Genomic DNA, 25,038 nt, shown 5'->3' on the forward strand with positions numbered 1-25,038 from the left:
CCACTGTTGAGGAACTCAATGGGAGGCTGGCTTGGCAGAAAGTGATTGCAGGGATTTCAGTATGAATTGTGTGTGTGCGTTACACAGCTATAAGATAATTTTCAATCTAGAGATTTCATAATTCTCTTCGTCCCACTATGAAGAAGGATGGCCTCTTCTCTGTTCTGGAGGAAAGGCAGAGGTCAAAGCTGGTGTCACTTGAGCTGACTACTTTTGCCTTGCAAGAGGAAAGGGGAAAATTGTTCCAAAAGACAGCAGAAATGAAGTGGTGGTAGAGTTACTTCTAAGTAAAAGACTATTATGCATGCCCAGCAAAGGCTGGGGTAGAGAGAGAAGAGGAATTAAAAGGAATCCCCTCCATGGGGACACCAAGTGTGATCAGAAGAGTAAGACCAGTGTTTTGGAATGCTTCTTATTGAATAGTCAATGTTCAGAAGCATCATATATTCTAAGTGCAAGTCAATGTGTTTCTTTTAGTCATGTACACACTACTGGGCAATGCAAATGGAGCAGCCTGTGTATTTCCATTCAAGTTTAAAGACAAGTGGTATGCGGATTGCACAAAAGATGGCTCATCGGATGGATGGTTCTGGTGTGGAACCACTGCAGATTTTGACACAGATAAGCTATTTGGATATTGCCCATTGAAATGTAAGTAACTTTGTCATCAAGAAAAGTTTTGTATACTTAGTATGGCAATGTAGTGATAACACCTTGCATTTATCTGGAACATTTTCCCCCAAGGTTATTTCACATTAATTATTGCTTCATGCCCTACCGCAAACCATTATAGATGTCATTGTCCCCACTTTATAATGGAGGAAGTGCCCCACTAGCTGAAGATTAGAACACAGATCTTCCGACTCTCAGCCCTGGACTGCATCCAATAACTCCTTTATTTTAATCAACTACTTTTCTTCAACTTCTGCTTTTACTGTCAGTAACTTTCTAAGACTTTAGGGCAAATTATGCTGCGTATAATTCAATATATACTAAATAGTAGAGGTAAACATGCCATTCCCTAAACTTTCATTGATGCGCCCTTATTAAACATAGATTAAAAACAGAATGTAAACCACGTCAGAAGCATGTGATTTGATTGGAGACAGAGAGCTATGAATTTTGTATGAATGTAATAGAAAGGGCTTCTTCACTGTGAAAAATGGTAGTAATGATACTCTTCTTAAACTTAACTAAGAAGAGTATTTAACACAGCAACGAATCAAATGAAAGTGTTTTTAAAATGAAAATTTACATGGTATTGCAGAAATGCAAAATTGGAAAGGGAACAGAACATAAGAATTCTTGGTGTTCTTTCCATGCTCAAGAATCTATAAGGGAAGAGTGCAGCAGGGTTGGGGTGGGGTGAAGGGGAGAATTGTATTTGGAGGCAGGGATGGGGCCGAAGAAGAAGGAAAAGCATACGTTCTTTTGCTTTACTTCCCTCTCACCCCACATCCTCCTTCTGCTGCCAGATGCCCCTTTCCAATTCTTCCTCCTAAACCTCTTACCCTCTGACCTCTTGCTAATTCAGACTTTATGGGTCAGAGCAGCTCCTGGTTTCTGCTATTACCCAGAATTCTCTCTACTGCCATCTGTAAAGGGGTGGGTACAGGGGAAGAACATCAGATGTGGTCTGGGATGGGTGTGAGGCCATCTGAACTGAAATAGCATTACTTACAACTCAACTTTTGGGACCACACATCCACACACCATCACATTATTCCAAGCATCATTGTACGACAGCCCAATGTATACAAATATTTTAGTTTGTCAAGTGAAAGCCAGAATTTCAAGAACTGTGCTTATGTATCTGTTTTGATTTACAGTCCCTAAGCATCTCCTTAAAAATAAGTGTAATTTGTCACCTCCCTGTATGGTAATTCTCCTCTGTGTTAGTCCCTCTGTTCTGGGTGAAGGCCAAACAGAACTCACAGGCATCACATGCATAGTGACACTGCTCTCTCATTCTTGAGTGAGGTAAATATAGTCACCTCTCTCTTCTTCTCTCTTTTAAAAAAACAGTTATTTATTGATTTCTTTAGAGAGACAGAGGGAGAGGGAGAGAGAGATAGACACTTCAATCAGCTGCCTCCTGCATGGCCCCCACTGGGGATCAAGCCTGAATCTAACAGGCGGCCTCTTGGTGCATGGGTTGACACACCCACTGAACACACCAGACCAGCATATTCACCTCTTTTATTAGCAACCTTTAAAGGTTTGATTAACATGAAAGGTTTATAGGTGTCTGATTTTGATATTAGAAATCTTTTTGTCTTAAGGCAAAATGGAGCTGTATTTCCCTTAATATAAAGCAATACTTGTTTTTCAGCGATCGAGGAGTGTCTTTCTCCTTTACTGAGTAAGAATGGTATTTTCTAAATGTGTCATTATTGAGTTTCTGAGGAGTATGGATTTCATGGTTCCAACTATAGCATCCTGCACCTAAGTGGTATTGACAAAGAGGTTGTTGGGTGCAAGTATGATTTTTATCATTTAATGGAGGAGAAATGGCCTGTCACTAATCACAAAGAAAACTCGCCACCTAGGATAGATGTGTGTTGGAGGTGTATCCTGAGTATGTTCTAGAATAATCTTTAAGTTCTCTTACTTGTAATTTATGTCTTCCAAACCAAATTATTTTTCCTATAAATGTAAAAGTAAAATAGCTACAGAAAATAAAAAAAAATTATTTGATTTTCAATATGCATTAAAAATCTAAAGTAAATTTTATACATTTCATGCCTTTTTAAAAGGGCTTTGCGATTTCCTAACCTATTTCACTTTCCTTGCTTTGTGTTCTTTTTAAAAGAACATTATATTTTATATTAATCTTAAAACCAATAGATTCAATACAGGAAAATGAAACTTGTTGACCTAGTTATAGTTGCTATATCTTTTGTATTGTTCATTGTAATGTTTAGACACTTATTTTCAAATATTATGAGAACAGGAAAAGAAAAAAGATCCCGTTCTCTCAAGTCTTCATAGATTTCAACTTTAGCTTTCAAAATCATTTGTACTGTTTTACTGTGGGAATTTGAAGAATTGGGGGAGACGTATAGTCAGCAAACCTATACATTCTGTGACAAATAGGTTTTAATTCCTAGATTTAAAATGCAATATACTCTTTCTTTAAATAAAGAGAAAAGTCAAATTGCATTTTCTTCTTTGGTCATTTATATCCCTTTTCTCCATTCTTGGATAAGAAAATAACCCCCTCTTTTATTTGCTATTTCACATTTCTTTACTATATTATAAACAAAACCTCTAGTTTCTAAAAATACTTATTTAAAACATTTCCATCTTCAAATAAACTTCAGTCTCATTTGAATGACCTCATGTGGAAAAGAACCCATTTGGACATTTAAAATAATAAGGCCTCACACCATGCTAATTTAAGTTTAATTTCACTAATTCAAACTTATTTTTAACATAAATATATGTATTGATTTTATACTTAAAGCATCTTAGAAATTTCTATACTGTTGCCTGACTGAAATGTTGACTTGCTTTTCTTCCTCTTTGGTGTACCATGGGACCACAAGTTTCATATCAATGTATGTGGAACATGCATGATAAAGGTCACTTCCCGTCAAATAAAAAGAATCACAGCAGCTCAGGCTACGTGCTTATGGAAAACTGCCTAATCTCTTAGCAAATTGAATCCTTCTCAGATAATTTGAGAAGTTACATAACCCTCTCTCACTTCCTTGCAAATAAATGAAAAGATTATTACTCTACGTGACTTGTAAGTAGAATTTTATATTCTTAAAAAGACAAAAGAGAAATTTTCATAACATGAAGCACACAAAATATTTCACTTGTTGACTAATTTTCCAAACGTAAGTAAAAGGCTATATATCAAATTTATCAACCTATATTATTGATTTTTCATATAGTATGTATAACCAAGCTTATAGAATACATTAGAAATCATAAAATAACATAAGAAAAATAAGCTAGATATTTATTTTTTACTCTGAGGGAAGAAAAATGAACACTCAGCATCTGCTATTGGTAGGAGCTACCTTTATTGACTGTATTCTAGAGACGAGAAAGTAAGACTCCAAAAGTTAACAGTGTAACTCAGGTCAAACCACTGGTGAATGACAGGGCAGAAAGCAAGTCCAGATCAGCCGATCTATGGAGTTCATGACCTTCCCTTAAAAAAAAAAAAAAAAAAAAAAGCCTGTGCTGCTGTGATTTCAGAGAGGAAGGGAGAGAGATAGACACATCAATGATGAGAATCACTGATTGGCTGCTTCCTTCATGCCTCCTACTGGGGATTGAGCCTGCAACCTGGGCATGGGACCTGATCGGGAATCGAACTGCAACCTCTTGGTTCATAGGTTGATGCTCAACCACTGAGCATGCCCGCAGGCCACAACCTTCCCTTTGATGCCTGTGTCTTTGTCTAGAGCTGCGGTTCTCAGCCTGTGGGTCGCGATCCCTTTGGCGGTTGAACGACCCTTTCACAGGGGTCGCCTAAGACCATCCTGCATATCAGATATTTACATTACGATTCATAACAGTAGCAACATTGCAGTTATGAAGTAGCAACGAAAATAATTTTATGGCTGGGTCACAACATGAGGAACTGTATTTAAAGGGCCAGAAGGTTGAGAACCACTGAATGCCCAAACTAGAATGCGCAGGCAATATATTCACTTGCTGAGAGAAGACGTATACTTATTTTCTCTTCTCTCTTTACATTCTTTTAGATTAAGGAAGTTGAGATGGTATGTCTATTCTTAGTTCTTGCAATTGCCTCACTTCCCAATTCATCTGATCCCAAACCTGCCAATGGGAAAATAGGGAGGTAATGCCCCTCCCCCTTTTTTCCTTAGGCACATACAAAGGATTGGATGTGGTTTAGCTTTTGAAAACTGCCCCTCTTCATTTCAAGAATGAAGAAAATATCATAGGCACTTTAAAAATAAGTAGAAAAAAAGGAAAAGAAATCTAAGGTTTGAGGCAATAATGCGTTGAGGATTTTTAAACAATATTGTTCACTGAAAATCTTCCCTAGGCATAACAGCCAATTCCATTTGACTTCTTTTACAGTCGAAGGCAGTGAAAACTTATGGAACAAAGATCCACTGACTGGTGTTTCCTACCAGATAAACTCCAAATCTGCTTTAACTTGGCACCAAGCATGGAAGAGCTGCCAGCAACAGGGTGCCGAACTCTTGAGCATCACAGAAATACATGAGCAAACATACATGACAGGTAATGACATGAAAAGAAAAATCTGTAAGTAAAGATCATGGTTATTTTCTTTCGGTATCGTTTAACTTAAAAGCAGACAGCGCAACTGACTACAGACATCATAATAGAATCAGTCCATGAGCAGATGGCATGACAAGTTTGAAAAGACTCTGGGAGGGTCAGCAAGGTTTGTTCCCCGGAGCCAGCTTTGTTCTGTCAGTTGTGGCAGAACCCGTGCTGATAAGGACTCTGGCTGTTAATCTAGGCCAGTGGTCGGCAAACTCATTAGTCAACAGAGCCAAACATCAACAGTACAACGATTGAAATTTCTTTTGAGAGCCAAATTTTTTAAACTTAAACTGTACAGGTAGGTACATTGTTATTAACCGACGTATATAGTTTAAGTACTGTTGATATTTGGTGCCTCTCCCGTGCTGCGTATCCCCCTGCCCGCCTGCACCACATCTCCCGTCGCCGGACCGACCGACCCACACCCCCCTCTTCCTCTAACGCCACTTCTTCAAAATAGACTCGCCCGGCCGAAAACCGACTTCTGCGCATGGGCCACGAAGTTTCAATCGCACTGTGCATGCGCGCCCGCACGTGGTATTTTGTGGAAGAGCCACACTCAAGGGGCCAAACAGCCGCATGTGGCTCGCGAGCTGCGGTTTGCCGACCACTGATCTAGGCTCATAGTAGATGGTGCCACAATGAATCAGTGATGTGATTCTTGGACATAAGACATGGATACCATGCTGGTCAAATATTGAAGGTCTAACCTGGAGCCCAAGATCTTCCATTAGCACCACAGAGCTCACAATGTTAAATGCAATGCTGCCACCAGCAGGGGCACGCCAAGAGCGGCTCTCAAACTGAGTCCTCCCTGTCTCCCCTTCCTAGAGCTCCCAGGCTCTCTAATGGTTTGCAGGTCTTAATGACACTTTCCACGATGTGGTGGGTTTTGTTTTTTTAAAAAATATATTTCATTGATTTTTTTACAGAGAGGAAGGGAGAGGGATAGAGAGTTAGAAACATCGATGAGAGAGAAACATCTGATCAGCTGCCTCCTGCACACCCCCTACTGGGGATGTGCCCGCAACCACAGTACGTGCCCTTGACTGGAATTGAGCCTGGGACCCTTCAGTCCGTAGGCCGACGCTCTCTCCACTGAGCCAAATTGGTTAGGGCTGTGGTGTTTGTTCTTAAAGCTTCTGTTCTTATAGGATTGTGAAGATTAAAAAGGCCAATGTTTGCTTGAAATGAAAGAATTTGATGGAGTTTTGACAATCCTCTTGGGGAACTGAGAGATTAGGACCAGAAATGAGTGTGAGAGAAAAGCATCCCCACTTCCTTGCTCCAGATACCCGCCCTCTCCCCAGTTTACCCTGACATTGCTGTTAGACTAATAGAGGGTGTCCCCCAAAATGTCTACACACACTTTGAATAATTATAAAGGCAGGGTTTATTAAAATAGATTTCATTTTCAGACTTGAGCTATAAACTGTTAAAGGGTGCATACATTTTTGGGGGGACACCCTGTATATCTCTGATCCTGTGACTACCATGTTTGAAAATCCTTAGTGGCCTCTCCTTTCCTATCAAACAATTCAAAACACTTTTGCCTGGCACTCAATGGCTGTCATCTGCCCACTGACTACTCTTCTCCTTCATGCATTTCCTAGCCTTGATAAAGGAAAAGTTTTGGATTCCCCATCCACGTGCCATACTTTCTCACTTCCACATTTTCCCTCATGCCATTTCTTGTGCCTAGAATTTCGCAAACTTTATACAGCTGAAATGCAGTGGCTTCTCCATTTCCATCTACGTTTCTCTCATCTGATTACTACTTCTATAACAGTTAGCTATATATATGTCCTGCTTCCCCTACAAAGTTATAAATACATTCATTAGGTATTTTTATTCATTCATTCAACAAGATGGCTGGTATGTGTGGGAAAAGCATTCTGCTAGGTCCTGGTGACACAGTGGTGACCAACGCCAGACACGTGCTGTCCATTTGGAGCTAAACGTCCAATGGGGAAAACACACACAACTAAGAAAACTAACAAATACATGCAAATTACAGTAAGTGCCATCAGGAAAAAACCGAGGGCTGTGTGGAGAATGGATGATGCAGGTAAATGGCTGAAAATGAGGAATGTCCTGTGAATATTTTTGTCCCCACCCCAAAGGGCATCACACAGAATCTTCCAAGGGCGAGAGTCTCCATGAATGTTTGCTGACTGACAAATGATGCAGCACAATCAAAATATTATTTAGCAATCAGCCTCATATTTGGACACATGGTCAGTTTATGGCAAGCGGGAAGACAGAACGGTAGTTCCTAAATGTTAAGTTGCTTATTTATCACCAGAAAACTTTGTTAAAGTGAAGGTGCCTGATGCAATGAGATTCTAGGTGTGATGTGGGGCCAGGAATTTGCATATTCTCAACCCTCCAGATGATTCTGGGGCAAGTCGTTGGGCGACCACACTTGGCAAAACACTACGTTAGTACCTGCTGTATCAGCAGCCCCTACAAATTGCATCTGACGGGTCCCCAGGCAGCAGAGCGGAAGCATAAAGAGCATGGACTGGAGCCAGTGGCCTGGGCACAGCACCGTGAAGCTGTGCTACTGATGGAGGTTACAGGCTGGGACCATGGTTCTTCTTATCGACGCAGAAAACATTATTTTTAATGTATTTTTTATTGATTTCAGAGAGGAAGGGAGTTGGAGAGAGATAGAAACATCAATGATGAGAGAGAATCATTGAAAGGCTGCCTCCTGCACGCCCCCCCACTGGGGATCAAGCCCACAACACAGGCATGTGCCCTTGATGGGAATTGAACCTGGGACCCTTCAGTTTGCAGGCTGATGCTCTATCTGCTGAGCTAAACTGGCTAGGGCCAGAAAACATTTTTAAGATGAACAAAAATGAAAGTAAAGCAAAGTGGGATTTATTGGAGATATGCTCCAAGCGAGGAGCAAGCCAGTTGAGAGAGACAATGGCCCTGCAATCCTGGGTTATATGGTTTAAATGAGGGATTTTCTGGGTGGAGACTTTCATTTGCCTGCAAGCATGATTGACAGAAAAGGGTTACATAAGTCTATTTCTTCTGGGCATGCCCTTATCCATAATGCATACAAAAAACCCCACAGGGTGGGGGGTCAAAAATGCAATGAAAATTTTATTGCAATTAGTCCAGGGCTGTGGTAAGGTTGCATTGAGGTCATGTCCTTTTCCTCTGTTTGTGCCAAGAACCGTCTGGTTCTGAACCCGTCTGCTGGCTGTTCAGGACCCCAGGGGCCCGAGCTCAAGCCTAACTTCCTACCTAACAGTTGGGGAACCTTGGTGAGGTCACCTGAGACTTCTATGCCTCCGTGAGTTCATTTGTTAAAGGGGAGAGTTAGAGCAGGGTCCCAGCCTTACCTCATTTTCTAGGATTTCACTTTCTCCAGCTCTTTTCAGATGATACTTTTCATCAACGAGGACACATTTCTCCCATAAGTAATTCGTTTTTAATTGAATTTGAAGATGTTTATTGCATTCTAGTTTTTGGTGGAAATTATGACATACATTTATTTAGCACAGCCTTGTGAAATACACAAACAAAATGTAACTGGGTAAGAAATGTTTATCTATTCCTCGTCCATTTTTTGAGCACTGTATCATGGACTGTTCCACTGTAATGAAGTATTTCTTGCAATCCTTGAGCGCCAAGGGTAACATTTATTAATTTTCTCCTTTCAGTCTAGGCAGCAACTCCCCATTTTCTTCCAGTTATTATTAAGGAGATTGGCGATAGAAAAGCAACCTGACCTCGCTGTGTGCATTCATAAACTCGGAGATGAGAATATGCCTCAGGCTGCTCAATAATTCTGTTTGGGGTTGGTGTTTTGGGTCTCTCTAATATTGGGACAAAGAATCAGGGTGATTAATATTTACAACCATGTATAAAAATAAGGAGGAGAATAAAGCACAGAAAGAGGCAAAACTAAACTCATGTAGATGATTAAGGGAGAGAAAAGATGATTTCAGACAATCCTGGTGTTATTTTTGCACACTTGCTTGAGTGAAAGAAAAATCTATCAGAGTTGAAATGGTTTCAATTGGCTGCTTTTTAAAAAAAATTTTAAGGAATTTGTTTTGGGGTTGTGTTATCTTGACTCTTTCAAGTTTTACTTGTTTCCTGGCTTTTGGGAAGCCAAAGGACCGGACACAGATTACTTTTTAACTTTCTTCCCCAGTTACACAGAGGAAAGCGGTGATGTTGGCAGGACAACAGCTCTGCCCAGCTCTAGACTCATTCCGGGTGCCTGGCCCCACTGTCAGGCTCCAGCTGCAGGAAATGCTTCCCTAATCAATGAGGGAAATTGTTGCGTCCCTCAGGAGAGCAAACAAGCTCTAAGAGATTCAGAGTCTGAGTTCAGCTCAGATTCTTATTGAAATCTTACCCAACCCCCCCCCCCCCAAATTTTAGTCAGCATATTTTTAACATTTCCGGCTTTTCTCCAAATCAACAATATCATGCATTAGTGGGGCGGGAGGGGGGGGGGGTTATGAAAAATTAAAAAACAAACAAGCAGATTTTTTTTTTCTTGGAGGGGAGATATTCATGATATTTGATATTTACTGGGATAGATCAGGGAAGAATCTAGAAAATAATTGTGTAAATGGGGATTTTGATCTACTCCATTTTGGGAAACATGCCACTAAAATGAAAAAAAAAAAAACAAAAACTCTCCCCCCCCCCCAATAGCTATATTTTTAAGATAAGATTTCTTTTATGTGAGGATTTTTGGAGTAAATATCATTTTTAAAAAATGTGTAAAGCCACCTGGCCAGTGTTGCTCAATGGTTGAACATTGACCCATGAACCAGGAGGTCATGGTTCTATTCCTGGTCAGGGTACATGCCCAGGTTGCAGGCTAGATCCCCAGTAGAGGGTCTGCAGGAGGCAGCTGATTGATGATTCTCTCTCATCATTGATGTGTTTTTTTTTCTCTTTCTCTCCCTCTCCTTTCCTTCCTCTGAAATCAATAAAAAATATTTTTAAAAAGTGTAAGCCCGTTTTATGACTTTGAGATCAAATGACCTGTCATTTATTGAGCAGCTACTGTGTGCCAGACACATGACTTTAGTTCTATAGCTCACACCCACCTCCTCAATGAATATTATTGTCCTCACTCTGTAGATGAGATAACAGACTAGGAATAGAAATGAGATACTTGCCTAATGTCTCGTGTTCAGAAAGTGGCTGAATCGGAATTCAGGGCTGTCTTTCCATTTCACTCTGCCTGGGTCTCACTAACAAAAAGTAATCAAGGATCTGGTGGTCCCCAACACACTAAATAGAACCCTTAATTATATGTCAACACTCCTTACTCCAGTAAATTTATTCTAAACTGACAATCTGAATGCACAGTGTCTGCAGGGCTAACTGCTTCTGCCCAAGCAGCCCGTTCTATCACTCACCATCGTTTCATCATCCTCACTTCTGTTTCTAACCTCAAAAATGTTGGCACACTGCATTTAATCCTCAATTCCTGAATCAGAATGATAACTACATTTGTACATGATTAGGATTTACAGAACTGAAAGAAGATATAGGAAGTGAAATTTGGCTTGTTGCTCTGATTGTTTTTGCCAGTTTCTGTTGTTGCTGGCTGAAAAACAAATTGGACCTCAATATAGAAAAAAATTGGCAACGTAATAGTGGACATTAAAGCAGCCTATGTTATAACTAAATTCAAAAGTAGGCATAGAACTATTTCAGATAATACATTCAGAAAAAACTAATAATCAAAATGTTTAGCATGTGGAATTGATGTTTTCTATAGTAATGTCATAGAAAATAATGTCATAGTAAAAAAACTTGGTCTCATAAAATTACAGAAAATCATCGGAGGAAAAAAAAGTGTGGCTGATGCTCATCGGCTTTAAGTGATATATTTGACACAAAGTTTAAGTTTTGTTTCTAAATCACATTTTTTTTTTTTGCCAAACTGACTTTACGTGGAATAATAATAATAAAAAAATGGCGCCTTGACTGGTGTGGCTCAGTGGATAGAGCGTCGGCCTGTGGACTCAAGGGTCCCGGGTTCGATTCTGGTCAAGGGCATGTACCTTGGTTGCGGGCACATCCCCAGTAGGGAGTGTGCAGGAGGCAGCTGGTCGATGTTTCTCTCTCATCATTGATGTTTCTAACTCTCTGTCCCTCTCCCTTCCTCTCTGTAAAAAATCAATAAAATTATTTAAAAAAATGCCAGTAGCTTACATTTATTGGGCTCATACTATGTGTCAGGTGTTACTTTAATACTTAATTTAATTCTTCAAAACAAGCCTAGGAGTGTTACAGGATAGGAGAGGGCCTCTTCTCCCCCAGTGGCTCATGGAATGGGGTTCTTGGGGTGCCCCTGGAATAAGCATTTCCGGAGGCCCCCATGGGAGGAGGATGTATGGTAGAAAGCTTTCTTTCTATGGGATTACACCCCTGGGTTTCCAAAGTCCCATTTCCTTTTGCCCAGTCATAGAAGAATTGTATCTGGGGCTTCGGTAGAGCTAAAATCAGAGCCCGTGTCCGGAGTTCCCTTTCCAGGTCTGCACAGTCCAATCCAGCATCAGGCTGGCTTACTTTGTGTTTCCCACTGTAGTTCATCAGGCCATTGCATATAGGGTCCGCGGGTAAACATGGCTATGGAGGAATCACAGGTGAATGCAAGGAAGCCAAGAGCAACAAGAGAGAGAATTTGTTTGTTTAGAAGAGTATGTGTTCCCAAATTTTCCCATGCTTGCAGTGGGCACTGCCCATTCTGGCCAACCATCTCTGTTCCAGGTGTGATTGACAGGCAAGTACCTTTTCTGTGTCACACCAAGTTTTCTGGGCATGTGTCTATTTTCCCTTTTTTTTAAAAAAAAAAAAATTCTTTATTGATTTCAGAGAAGAAGGGAGAAGGAGAGAGAGATAGAAACATCAATGATGAGAGAGAATCATTGATTGGCTTCCTCCTGCACACCCCCACTAGGGATCAAGCCCGCAACCCAGTCATGTGCCCTTGGCCGGAATCGAACCTGGGACCCCTCAGTCTGAAGGCCGACACTCTATCCACTGAGCCAAGCCGACCAGGGCTATTTTCCCTTTTTTGGGATCCCTTCCCCAGTGTTTTGCGAGGAATAGAAGGGTGGTTCCCTCGTTGAGTGCAAAGCTGCAGCTTCCTGGTGAAGCTGCCCAAATGACATGCCTATAATGTCTGGCCTTCCTATTCTGCTCCTCTCCTCTCCTATATAATAAAAGCCTAATATGCTAAGTGTCCAGTTGTCTGGTTGTGCATTCAACCAATCAAAGCGTAATATGCTAATGATATGCTAAGGCCACTCAACCGCTCGCTATGATGTGCACTGACCACCAGGGGCAGATGCTCTGACCAGTAGGTTAGCTTGCTGCTGGGATCCGGCTGATCAGGACTGAGTGAGAAGGGCCAGACATGCCCTGGAGCCCTCCCGCGGTCCCTTCCCAGCTGGCCAACCTCCCGCATCCCTCCCCAGCCCTGATTGGGGTCCCTCGGCCTGGCCCGTGCCCTCTCACAATCTGGAACCCCCAGAGTATGTCAGAGAGCTGGTTTCAGCTTGAATTCTCAGGCTAGACCGAGGGACCACACTGGTGCATGAATTTGTGCACCGGGCTTCTAGTTATTAATAACTAGCTAATTACAGCGGTATCAGAGATACCTACAGCAGATGAGGAATTTCAAAGTATAGATATATCTCTTAAATAGTGCTTACTTCTGAATTTAATTTCTCTGTCTTTTCTGAATATGAGTTTTGTTTCTGTTTTTGCTTTTGTTGTATAGGATTAACCAGTTCCTTGACTTCAGGACTCTGGATTGGACTTAACAGTCTGGGTTCAAACAGTGGATGGCAATGGAGTGGTGGCAGTCCATTCCGCTATTTAAACTGGTTACCAGGTAGGGTAAATCTTGTCTGTGGTTGAATTCATCTAAACTTAATTTTTCTTGATACCATGGGGACCTTCATCATCTCATGTGTAGGTTTAAAAGAGAATAAATAGTTGGGAGACTATCAAATTCCATTCATTTCTCACCTTGATTTGAAATCTGCCAACTAGATTTGAATAAACTAAAACTGTAGGATTATACCAGTTTCCTGGGATGAGGACTTGTCAGGCAGGATTATCACAGAAATCAATACAAGTCTCTGTTACAGTATGAGTTCTAAGAATCTTCTTGATTTGTTAGGCATAAAACATTTGGAGATGATCAAGCCTTTCACAGCTTTTTAATTTTATGGAGGACAGAAAATTCCTGAACTAATTATTTCTACATTGTCATAACATACAGGTAACAGAACAAAAAAGGAGATGAAATAATAAATGTGTTCCACATATACATCAATTATTCAGAGAAAACAAGAAAGACCAATGATGACAAAAAATTTTCTTCTTATTCACCATTACCAGCCAATGTTAGAAGTTACATGAGGCAATCCATTGAGCATGGTTCTGAACTCCTACCCCCATATCAATCTTGGTTCATTCAGAAAGAGTGCAAAGAACAATTAGTGATGTCTGCCAAGAACGTGGGAAAGGCATAACCTATAGGTCACACCCTCATTTACAGGTTCTGCTATGGAAAAAACCTGATGTGCTGTTTTTTTGGACATTTATTTTTAAAGCAATTAAGTGGTTCTTGCATTTGGTTTAGATAACTAAGCTCTCTATTTTTGTATTATTGAGGTATGCTATTAAAAAGAAAAAAAACTTCAGTAAAATAATATTCAAAATAGATGCTGAAACATGGGAGAGAATTTTTAGAGAATCTATTTTGGTTTAAATTGCTTAGATTTTACTATGAGCTATAACCTTCAATGCAGGATGGTAAAAGGCTGTCACTAGAGTCCTACAAATAGTATCAGGTCTCTTCTTCTAGAACATGGGAAGTGAACATTGCTGCAAAGGAACAGAAGGTGTCCTTTTTTATGGGTGAGGATTTGATTTGTCTGCCTACTCACTCAGCCAAATTAAACGGGAGAATACCAGTTGGGGTCAATCAGATCAATAGACAGAAATAATCATTTATGAGGGGATGAGTTTATTCGTCTTTCTTGCTTAATTATTGTACAACATTAGGCAGGACAGGTCACTTATTTATTATTCTTTTGAGGGGTGGTGATTACAATACTTAGCCACCCGCATTCTGAGAGTTCAGTGAGGAAATTTGGAGGTTAATTTAGTGAAGGTGAGCAATGAAATTACGATGTTAATAAGAAAATAAAAGAAGTGAGCTTCCTTATTAAATCAAGTTCCTGAGAAGTAAGTCCAAATTAAATCACCTTACGAAATAGTATGAGAGTTTCTTCAACTAGAATTAGAAACTTTGTGGGGTATTAGCAATTTTTATTATTTAAAGTGTTCAATCAAGCATTCAATTGAGTAGTTATGACCAAGTAACCCATTTATTTAAATACATTTATTTGGTGATGTAGGGGTATAAATTCAAATCTATAACTATGGTAACCATTTAAGGACAACTAATTAATATATTAAAGTTGGTCATCATGTTGTACTGATAAATAAATGTATAACATGATTAGTCAACATATTAACCAATAGCTATAAAATTTATTATTGTTTCTTGAAAGTTTCTTTCTAGTACTGACACTGACACCTTATCTGTTAGTTATATTGTGAGTTTTGTCACAATATTAACACATTTTAAAAACATCCTTATCACTAACAATTTTTCTTTGTATGCTATTCAGGCAACTTTCAAAAAATTTTGACAAAGGCTTTCTGGGGCAGGTAACATGATTCCCATCTTACAGGAAGGGAGAGTGAGGTCCAGACGCAGGTTATATACATGTCAAAAGTCAGAAAGTAGTCATTAACAAAATGTGGCTCATTCACCCTGTCTTCAGGTGTGCAATGGAACTAGCTTATATCACTTGTGTTAACAAAGTTGCCTTTATCTGGTTCTCTAATCAGTTCCTGATTAAAATGGGATACGGGGTCAGATATTAAAAATATTCTTTGCAGGCTAAGTTGAAAAATCTTTTTTTTTTAATTATTAGTTAAGGTATTACAAATGTGTCCTCATCCCCCCCATTAACCCCCAACCTCCCCCCCACACACAAACTCATGCTCCCATCCCCCTGTTGTCCATGTCCATTGGTTTGGCTTATATACATGTATACAAGTCCTTCGGTTGATCTCTTCCCCTTACCCCCGCCCTCCCCTACTTTCCTTCTGGGGATTGATAGCCTGATCACTGTTTCTCAGTCTTTGGGTCTGTCCCTTTTCATCAGTCTATGTTGTTCTCTATAATCCACAAATGAGTGGGATCATGTGGTATTTATCTTTCTCTGACTGGCTTATTTCACTTAGCATAATGCTCTCCAGTTCCATCCATGCTGTAGCAAAAGGCAAGAGTTCCTTTTTTTTTTTTTTTTTACCACAGCGTAAGTATTCCATTGTGTATATGTACCACAGTTTTCTAATCCACTCATCTGCTGATGGGCACTTAGGCTGTTTCCAAATCTTAGCTGTGGTGAATTGTGCTGCTATGAACATAGGGGTGCATATATCCTTTCTGATTGGCGTTTCTGGTTTCTTGGGATATGTCTCCTCTTTTTAATTGGAGAAAGTCTTCCCATGTCCAGAAACGCTCTAATCTGGTCTTCACAGTGAGCTTGACTTTGTTTTCTTGGTAGGTATTGACAGTGCTTAATAGAGCTGTTTTTTTTTTTGTTTTTTTTTTGTTTTTTGTTTTTGTTTTTTTTGGTTAGGTACATCTCTATTATACATCCATAACCGAAGATGAAGATTGTTTAGGTTTTAAGGTCCAGCTTTATTATTTGATATTATGAAAAGAAGTTATTTTAAGAAGTAAATTTGCATAATCAGAATTTTAGTCATTGAAATGATCCAACAAGAAAACAGACACCCAATGTGGTTTTTATTCTGCAGCCAATAAACATTTATTTGTGGATGTGCAGCAACAGAGGGGATGGGAGCCATTAGTCCCCGAGGATGGCGATGGGGGCTGAGGGGCTATCTAACTTGTAATGCCTGTAATGCTCCCATTTTATTTTTTCTTTTCCCCCAAGGAAGTCCATCAGCAGAACCTGGACAAAGCTGTGTGTCACTGAATCCAGGGAAGAATGCCAAGTGGGAAAACCTGAACTGTGCTCAGAAACTAGGCTACATCTGTAAAAAGGGCAACACAACTTTGAATCCTTTTGTTATTCCCTTGGGTAAGTGATCTATTTGATCTGAAGCACATAAAATATTGTAATTTAACGAGAAAGTTACAGGTGAGTCACACTGTATGAGAGGACAGGTTTGGTGGATAATTTATGGAGTCAACTTAATGACATCCCTACAACATTGCTTTTTGCTGGTTCCTACTCCTGGCCACTGCCCTTTTCCGAGTGTGCTGTGGGGTTCAGGCGTGTGCAAAGCCTTTAACAGAACACAAGTTAGAATTTTATCTTCACAGCAGCCTGTGAGTTAGGTATTCTCATTCACACATTACAGGTGAGGAGAAAGATATTCAAAGGCCATATAAGACATGAACATGTGACAAAATCAGAATCCAAGCTAGGAAATATATGTCTGAAAGAGATTTTAAAAAATATATTTTTATTGATTTCAGAGAGGAAGGGAAAGGGAGAGAGAGATAGAAACATCAATGATGAGAGAGAATCATTGATCGGCTGCCTCCTGCATGCCCCCTACTGAGGATCAAATCTGCAACCCACGCATATGCCCTTGACTGGAATTGAACCCAGGACCCTTTAGTCTTTGGGCTGATGCTCTATTCACTGAGCCAAACCAGCTAAGGTTGCATATATATATATATATATATATATATATATATATTTAATGTCCTCACTATTTAGGGTCTATCTGGGCTCTACTGCTATTCAAATTAACATTATACATTGAAGTCTTCACAAAAATGGAATATAACATCCCAAAAGTAATAATTGAATTTTACATATAGGCTACAACAGAGAGAAAAATTCAATTATGCTCTCTATCATAATTTTATGGAAGAATTAAACTACTAAGGCAAGACTGCATTCTTTCTACAAATTGGCCAAAAGCAAACAAAGTACATATTTTTCACTAACAGGTATTTTTGTAAGAACACAGTACTTTAAAGAAATATATATATGTATGTATTGTGCTTGGGAAATCTGTGTGTCATTAACTTTTTTCTCCTTGAATTTTAAAAGCAATTTTATTTATTTTAAAATATGATTGACATGGCTAGAAAATAAAAAAGTACAAAATAATAATATTTTCTTCCAATCTCTTCTAACTCCCACATCCCATCCCTGAGTAACTTTCTGGATGTATATCTTTATCGAATTATTCTATGAATATATAAACAAATATGTTTATGATTATTTTTATCTGTTCCATACAAATGGAAGCATGCTATACATATATTCTTTACTTTTTTCACTTAATGACAATTTAGGACATCATTCTATATAGTGAATAAAAATTATGTGTGAATTTTTATGGCTGTGCAATAAGCCATCACAGAGAGAGAATGTATATATTTATGTATTTTTTTGACAAGTGCCCTATATATGGATCTTAGTTTACTTCCAATTTTTATTGTTACAAACAGTCCTACAGTGAATAACTTTATACACATGTAATTTCATACACGTGATAATTCCTAGAAGTGAAGTTGCTGATCAAAGAGTAGCTGTGCTTGCAATTTTAGTAGATGGAGATGTGGCCAAGATCTCTGGTGAACATAGACGAGGGTCCCGGTTTTGGGTCTGATCGCACTTCACAGGGTCACCACGATGGCTCTGGCCTGCCTGAGTGAGGCCTCCTTCATTCTTGTACTTTATCTCCTCCGTTGCTCCCAGGGGAGAGATAGTGTCACTCTTCCTCCTTGGAAGAGCTGGTACAATTCTCCTTCAGAAGACTTGCAAGTGCCCCTCTGGGGATGAGGAGAATGGTTGTTTTATAGTTTCCCTGGTACAGGAGGCAGAATTCTGTAACTTGACCTTGTTGCTTAATCCCTCAGTTTTAGGCTCCTCGCCTATGAAGTGGGAATATGGATACCCATTCCTCCTATGAACATTGGTCCATATTGTCAAACACATAGTAAATTATTCCCGTTTCTCTACTGTTCCTCAAATTACATCACTTGTTAACACTTCCTGTCCCAGTGGTTTTTAAATTTCTCTATATACTTCCTGGGTTAATCATGCTATCTTATCTATAAAGTCAAGTAAACCAGATTTTGAAAAGCATATCAGAGATCAAACTATACAGCACCTGACTGGTGATCTCTTGGGCAAGGATCCCACCTCAGACCCTGTTGGTCCTTGCAACATCACCCTATCTGCCCATAATTCCTGGGCCCAGACAGCTGCGCTCTCTAGTTCAATAGCCCATTAACCACATGTGGCCATTGAGCACATGAAACTGGCTAGTTCCGACGGACATGTGCTGTAATGTAAAATACATACTGGGCTTCCAAGACTTTTTAGGCAAAAAAAGTGAAATAGCTCATTGTTTATTTTTAAAAATTGATTGCATGTTAAAATGGATATTTTGGATAAATTGGGTTAAATGAAATATATTATTAAAATTTAATTTACCTGTTTCTTTTTATGTTTATTTCACATCACAACTAAGACATTTGTAATTGTGTAGGTGGCTCCCATTATATACCTATTGGAAAGGTCTGCTGTAGAGGAACAAGCCATCTTTTGTGCCTGCCCCGCCGAACTCTCTTTCACGGCCTGTTTTCATGGTTTAAAAGATTTTTAAAAGTACATCTGTTCGGGGTTAGAAGTCCTGAGCGTTTGCTGACATTATTTTCAGCGTCATAGGCAGCAAAATTAAAATATCCCACCAGAGGGCTCCAGAAATATACTAACATATTTTCTTTTTGGTAACTACCAGAAGTGTACAAATTGAATTTACTGCATTGAGAGAATTTTTGAAAATATTCATTTTTCTATTACAATAATAGAGTGTTTGGTCATTATAACGACCTATTGACTTGAATGACTACTGTGCACAGAATCCTGGGCTTAAACAAAGATGTTGCAGATAGTCCTAGACTTTAAGAGAAAATCAGACTGACACATTAAACACACAGCAGAGATGCCCTATAATATAGAACATTTACTAAGGCAGCACACTTGAGAACAGTTAATATCAAATTTAGATATATAAATTGACGTTCACTTGGTAACATAGTCCCTCTTTAAGCAAAGTGTGATGTTAAATTGCTGTTTGAAATACTATCTGTAAAATGGTAATTATAACCTGCTGTACATCAGATATAACTTCAGTTTCTTTTCTTGACCAACATTCACTACACTTCCCATGTGCCAGGCCCTGTGGCACATACGTAGATGCATTTGGTGAGTCTCTGTCTCCCAAGGTATTACCTCCCTCAGCTCATTATCATATAATATATTATAATATATTTTTGTAATGTATAATCAAAATTATGAAACTTGACCATAATCTATTAGCAGCAGTAATTAGGATATTGGCCACTATTCCTGGTTTGATTAAATAGTAAAAGTGTGACATTTGTAATCTACAGTCACATTATCTCAAATGTTTTCTAACTCAGAAATGGTGAGAATGGGTATATTAATGTTAGCATTAATATTAATATTATTAGAAATGCTTTACGTATAGGGACACTTGGGCTTATGTGATGTGACTTGCCCATGATCACACACTTGTGGCAAATTCAGGTTTTTCCTGAAAGACTTCTGAATCAAGTCCCTGTGAGTTCCACAATATTACATGTCATCTTTTGGAAGCAAGTCACTGGCAGTGGGTTGGTTCAGAGGCTCGGTGGCCAGCTCAAACTGCTGAAGTCTCAGAAGCCCCTTGCTGGCCCCTGGGCCCCACCCATTCTATTCTGTTTCAACGCCTCTTTCTCTTGCCTGCCTGATAGTGCTTCTCCAAGGAACGCCTGGCTCCCTGATGTTCATAGAATAGAGATAAACTGAATTCTTTTAAACAATGCATTGTATGTCAAACCATTTGTGCTTCCAGCATTTACATAACATGCTTAGTTCAGATTTGTTGATGAAGAAACACAGATAAAATGAGACAGTCTATTGTATCTTCATGTGGCCTGTACTACTAGTAAGTAGTTTTTAAAAAAAATGTATTGATCTTAGATAGGAAAGGAGGGAGGAGAGAGAGAGAGAGAGAGAGAGAGAGAGAGAGAGAGAGAGAGAGAGAGAAACATTGACCTGAAAGGGAAACATTGATTGATTGCCACTCACACTCGCCCCAATAGGGAATCAAACCTGAAACCTGGATGTGTGCCCTGACTGGGAACCGAATCCTGCACCTTTTGGTGTATGAGAGGATTCTCCAACCAACTTGAGCCACACCGGTGAGGGCAATACAATTTAAAAAAAAAAGAGAGAGAGAGAGATTTTCCGTTTAGCTTTTTAAAAAATGAAATATGCATTCACATACTTTTTAGTCTTAAAGCAAACACAATGTAGTTTTTTTTGTGAATGGCAAGAAGTAAAAAATAATCTCACTTTTATTTGTCCATAACTGTGAACTGTTTTCTATATAGAATGGTAGAAAATGTTATTACAATAAACTAAGCTCCAACACCTTCCCTTTTAAATGGTTTCCAAATCCTTTTTTTCTTCTAGAAAGTGATGTGCCTACTAACTGTCCCCCTCAGTGGTGGCCATACACAGGTAACTGTTACAAGATTCACAGAGAGGAGAAGAAAATCCAAAGAGATGCCTTGACCGCATGTAGGAAGGAAGGTGGTGATCTGGCAAGCATCCATACCATCGAGGAATTTGACTTCATTATCTCCCAGCTGGGTTACGGTAAGAACTTCCATCAGTAATTTGCTTGACTTGAGTCTTTCCCACTCGCTGCTTATCTCTGGAAAATTTAATCATAAATGTGAAATAAAATAAGTTCAAACTAATACTTCAGTGATCAATTTAATAAATTTAATTATATACATGAATCATGCCTAAAATGTAAAAATTGTATATGTTTTTAAAGAATTTTTATCACTAAGAGCTCATTGGATTTACTTTTTTTTTACTATGTAATCCCTTTATGGATACTTTAAAAATATTATTTTTCTATATATAATCTGGATTCAGAGCGGTCTACCTTACATTTCTCAACAGTATTTCATTTTTTGTAGTTATCTGTGCATGTGTGTGTGTATACATATAGATATTTTATAATATATATATATATATATATATATATACATACACATACACACACATATATATATATTTAAGGCCTATATTTTATCTCACAAACCAGGTCTCTAAATGAAGCATCTCATACTTTGGACTTGTTTATGCTGCTGGAATGTTGAGCAGTGCAAGAAATAGGATATTTTATTGGATGTTGGCCTCAATCTTTTAAAGAAATTTATGTCTCCATTTTAGATACATCACTTAAGAAATGTATAGAAAGCATCATAACTAAGATATTGTAAAGTTTTCAAAAATTGAAGAAGTTTATTTTAAAAAGTGGGGAGAATGAGTTGGGGATTCAGTCTTACCCTGAAGAGGAGGGTGAGGAAGAGCCTAATGATGATGAGCTTCCTCGGTACTTGCTGATTAAATGATGATCATTTTCTGCTTCCACTGATGAGACTTGAATGGCTGCAGCTGCTAGCTTCCAGCGAACAAAACAAGAGGAAATGGATGGTGGCGATGGTGGGGACTGCTTCCTGACGCTGCCTGACAATAGATAGGAGTGGGGGGAGGGAAGAGGAAAAGCAATTGACAAATAGAAAAATAGTTTCAGAGAAAGATGTAAAAGACCCCCAAACCCTAGTACTCCTGGCACCTGTGCCCAAACTTCCTCTGCTTACCTCTGAGCTTAGTGGGCCCGCTGACAGACTGGGGCAGCCTATAAGCGACTTCTTGATTGTTCTCCTTCTACCTTTTCTCTGTTTACCTGGATGATACTGTAGTTACAACTGATGTATCTGAATAGTAGCATGACATATAAGTTATGATACTTACAATAAGTAATAAAGTTTACAAATGAATCAGTGAAAAAGAGATTAGTTAAGATGCTTAACGTGCAAACTTTGCTCTACTTTATGTAATATGATATAATAATGGGAGAACCTTATATGTTTATTGCTATAGTTTTTGGGAAGTTGGATGATAAAGTTCGCTTTTATTCAGCTTGAGAATTCATAAATTTTTACTTAGGAAACCTCTTTTTATTATCCATAATGATTTCTTTAAAACAATGAAAATAATATTGATAAAAAGAAAGAATAGTTACAAAATTGAATTGTTTCTAAATCAAAAGCCTGCCCTGGCCAGTTGTTAGAGCATTGGCCCATGCACTGGAGGGTGAGGGTTCAATTCCTAGTCAAGGGCAAGTACCTAGGTTTCCAGTTTGATCTCTGGCCCCAGTCAGGGTGAGTGAGGGAGGAATCCATGTGCCTCTCTCACATAGCTGTCTCTCTCTCTCTCTCTCTCTCTCTCTCTCTCTCTCTCTCTCCCTCCCTCCCTCCCTCCCTCCCTCCCTCCCTCCCTCCCCTCACTTCCCACTTCCTTCCACTCTCTAAAAATCAATGAAAAAAAAATATCCTTGCGTGAGGATTAACAACAACAAAAGAACAAAAACAAAATCTAGGAAAACCTTTTTTAGTTAGTTGAAATATCTTTTATGTGACTCATGGAAAGACAGTGGGTAAATTGGGACCTGCACATATAAATTATGACTATAGCAACTAAGACAGCCTCCCTACTGATTTATAAGAATCAGCTTAACACCTTTACACTTACATCTTACATATTTTTGTAGGATCAAAATTGTGCTTTGGAATTACCAAAGCTGGAGTTGGAGAACAGTTTAGTGAGAAAAATATTTATAGAAAACTCTTAATACTTTATTATAATTGTGGTATTTGGGAGTTAGGTTTTCATTAGTATTCAACCTAAATCCTTGAGGTGTGGGTACATGAGGCCATTTTGAAGCCTATATTGGGCCGCTCAAAAAGATTATGATCTGCCAAATTAGGTGAAAGGAAAAGGGATCATGATGGCAATGTTAGTCACACTCTATGGTGCTGGAAACATCTGCGGGTGTTGGCGCTAGGCCAGTCAGGGACTTCTCCAAAGCAAAGTTGAGTGACAACTTTAGGAGGAAGAGATAAACTGTTTAGGGAAATTCCTATACAGTGTGGCATTTTTCTCATTTTCTACTACAAAAATCATCTTTATAATCCTTTGGCAGGTAATTTTATTTTACAGCTTAAAGAACATAAATCAAGCACTCAGGATGGAATTCACAGTAGTTCAATTAAATAGATATTGAATTGTGTATTCTTTCATTTTATTAAATTTGGAATTGTATCTGTTTTTAGCCACAAAATCCCAGGCCTTCAATATTGTCCCATTTTAGTCATGATATTTAGAATTATAATGACTGGTAACATCAGTAATGAAAATTATAGGATTTTAAAACAAAATAATCATATTTTATATCTAGTCCTGGTTGTTTTTGTTTTAACCTTTATTTGCTATTTGGGTTCTTCTTGTATTTAATGGCGAAAATAATTCCAGATTATTTGTATTTATAGGCTAATAAATAAGTGCCAAATGTTTGGACACAGCCCAACTCCTCAGTCTATGCATCTTTTCACTGTATAGATCATTTTCACTTGACAATACAGTCAATAAAATAAAATGTTCTTGTTAATAGCACAGTCAATAAAGTAAATGTGGTTTTTAATATTTATTATTTTGAAACACACATAAGATTTAATAGTAGTCAAGAAGATTTATATATAAATAAATGCCATATTTCCAACACGATGAGTACAGTTGTTATAAATTTTTTATAACAAAAAAAATAGCTTCACGAGATAGAGGGTAATGATAGACCCACCCCAATTTCATTTTTGCAACTCTTAGGAGATACAATATGCAGTAGCACAACAAAAGAATACAGTCTCATTCACTTTGTAAAGAGTACAGTGGGGCCTTGACTTACGAGTGTCCCGACTAAAGAGTTTTTCCGAGATACGAGCCGTCTCTCGGCCGATTTTTTGCTTTGAGTTGACAGAGTAATTTGAGTTAACGAGCTCCATAATGCGCTCCGTCACGGAACGAATTAAACTCATAAGTCAAGGCCCCACTGTACATCGCACAATTAAAATTGACAATGCCAGCTGTAGCTCACATCTAAGTCTACACTACAACATGTGGATCAGATTAACACTCAAGACGACGGTCCTTTATGTTAGTTACAGAACCAACAGACTAGAAATATTGTTGATAGCAGAGGGCCTTTCCTTGCGGATAACCTCCTGACCTTTGGAATGCAAACTTTGTGCAAATTACTTCTGTGTTTTTCTTCTTGTTTAGAGCCAAATGATGAGTTATGGATTGGCTTAAATGACCTCAAGATTCAAATGTATTTTGAATGGAGTGATGGGACCCCAGTGACATTTACCAAATGGCTTCGTGGAGAACCAAGCCATGAAAACAATAGGCAGGAAGACTGTGTTGTGATGAAAGGCAAGGTGAGGCAACGTTAATAACTGATAGCGAACAAAAGCCACAGGAAGCTTTCCCCACTTATTACATATGGTTGTTTAGATTATTTCTAGTCTGTTCATTGACATAGATCAAGGTTGAACTAAAATTCAAATTCAATTTCTTAAATCTCTCTCAATTGTTTAGCAGTCAAATTTTCAAGAGGCCTAATAGAAACTTTCGAGTCAAGGTTGAAATTAACCAATAATTAATATTCACATATTTGTTCCTT

The 25,038-nt window shown here is 38.7% G+C and overlaps 1 protein-coding gene across 1 annotated transcript in view; it reads left to right on the forward strand.

Moving 5' to 3' along the window:
• The window catches only part of MRC1 (mannose receptor C-type 1), a 96,052-nt gene that overhangs the window by 22,154 nt on the left and 48,860 nt on the right, over positions 1-25,038 (forward strand). Inside the window, exons 3-8 of the mRNA XM_059660481.1 lie at positions 478-651; positions 5,068-5,232; positions 13,064-13,177; positions 16,335-16,481; positions 20,913-21,098; positions 24,636-24,793. Of these exons, the coding sequence (XP_059516464.1) occupies positions 478-651; positions 5,068-5,232; positions 13,064-13,177; positions 16,335-16,481; positions 20,913-21,098; positions 24,636-24,793 (944 nt within the window). The remainder of the gene's footprint in view (positions 1-477; positions 652-5,067; positions 5,233-13,063; positions 13,178-16,334; positions 16,482-20,912; positions 21,099-24,635; positions 24,794-25,038) is intronic.

This window comes from Myotis daubentonii, chromosome 1, assembly GCF_963259705.1.
Source record: "Myotis daubentonii chromosome 1, mMyoDau2.1, whole genome shotgun sequence".
Lineage (NCBI taxonomy): Eukaryota > Metazoa > Chordata > Mammalia > Chiroptera > Vespertilionidae > Myotis > Myotis daubentonii.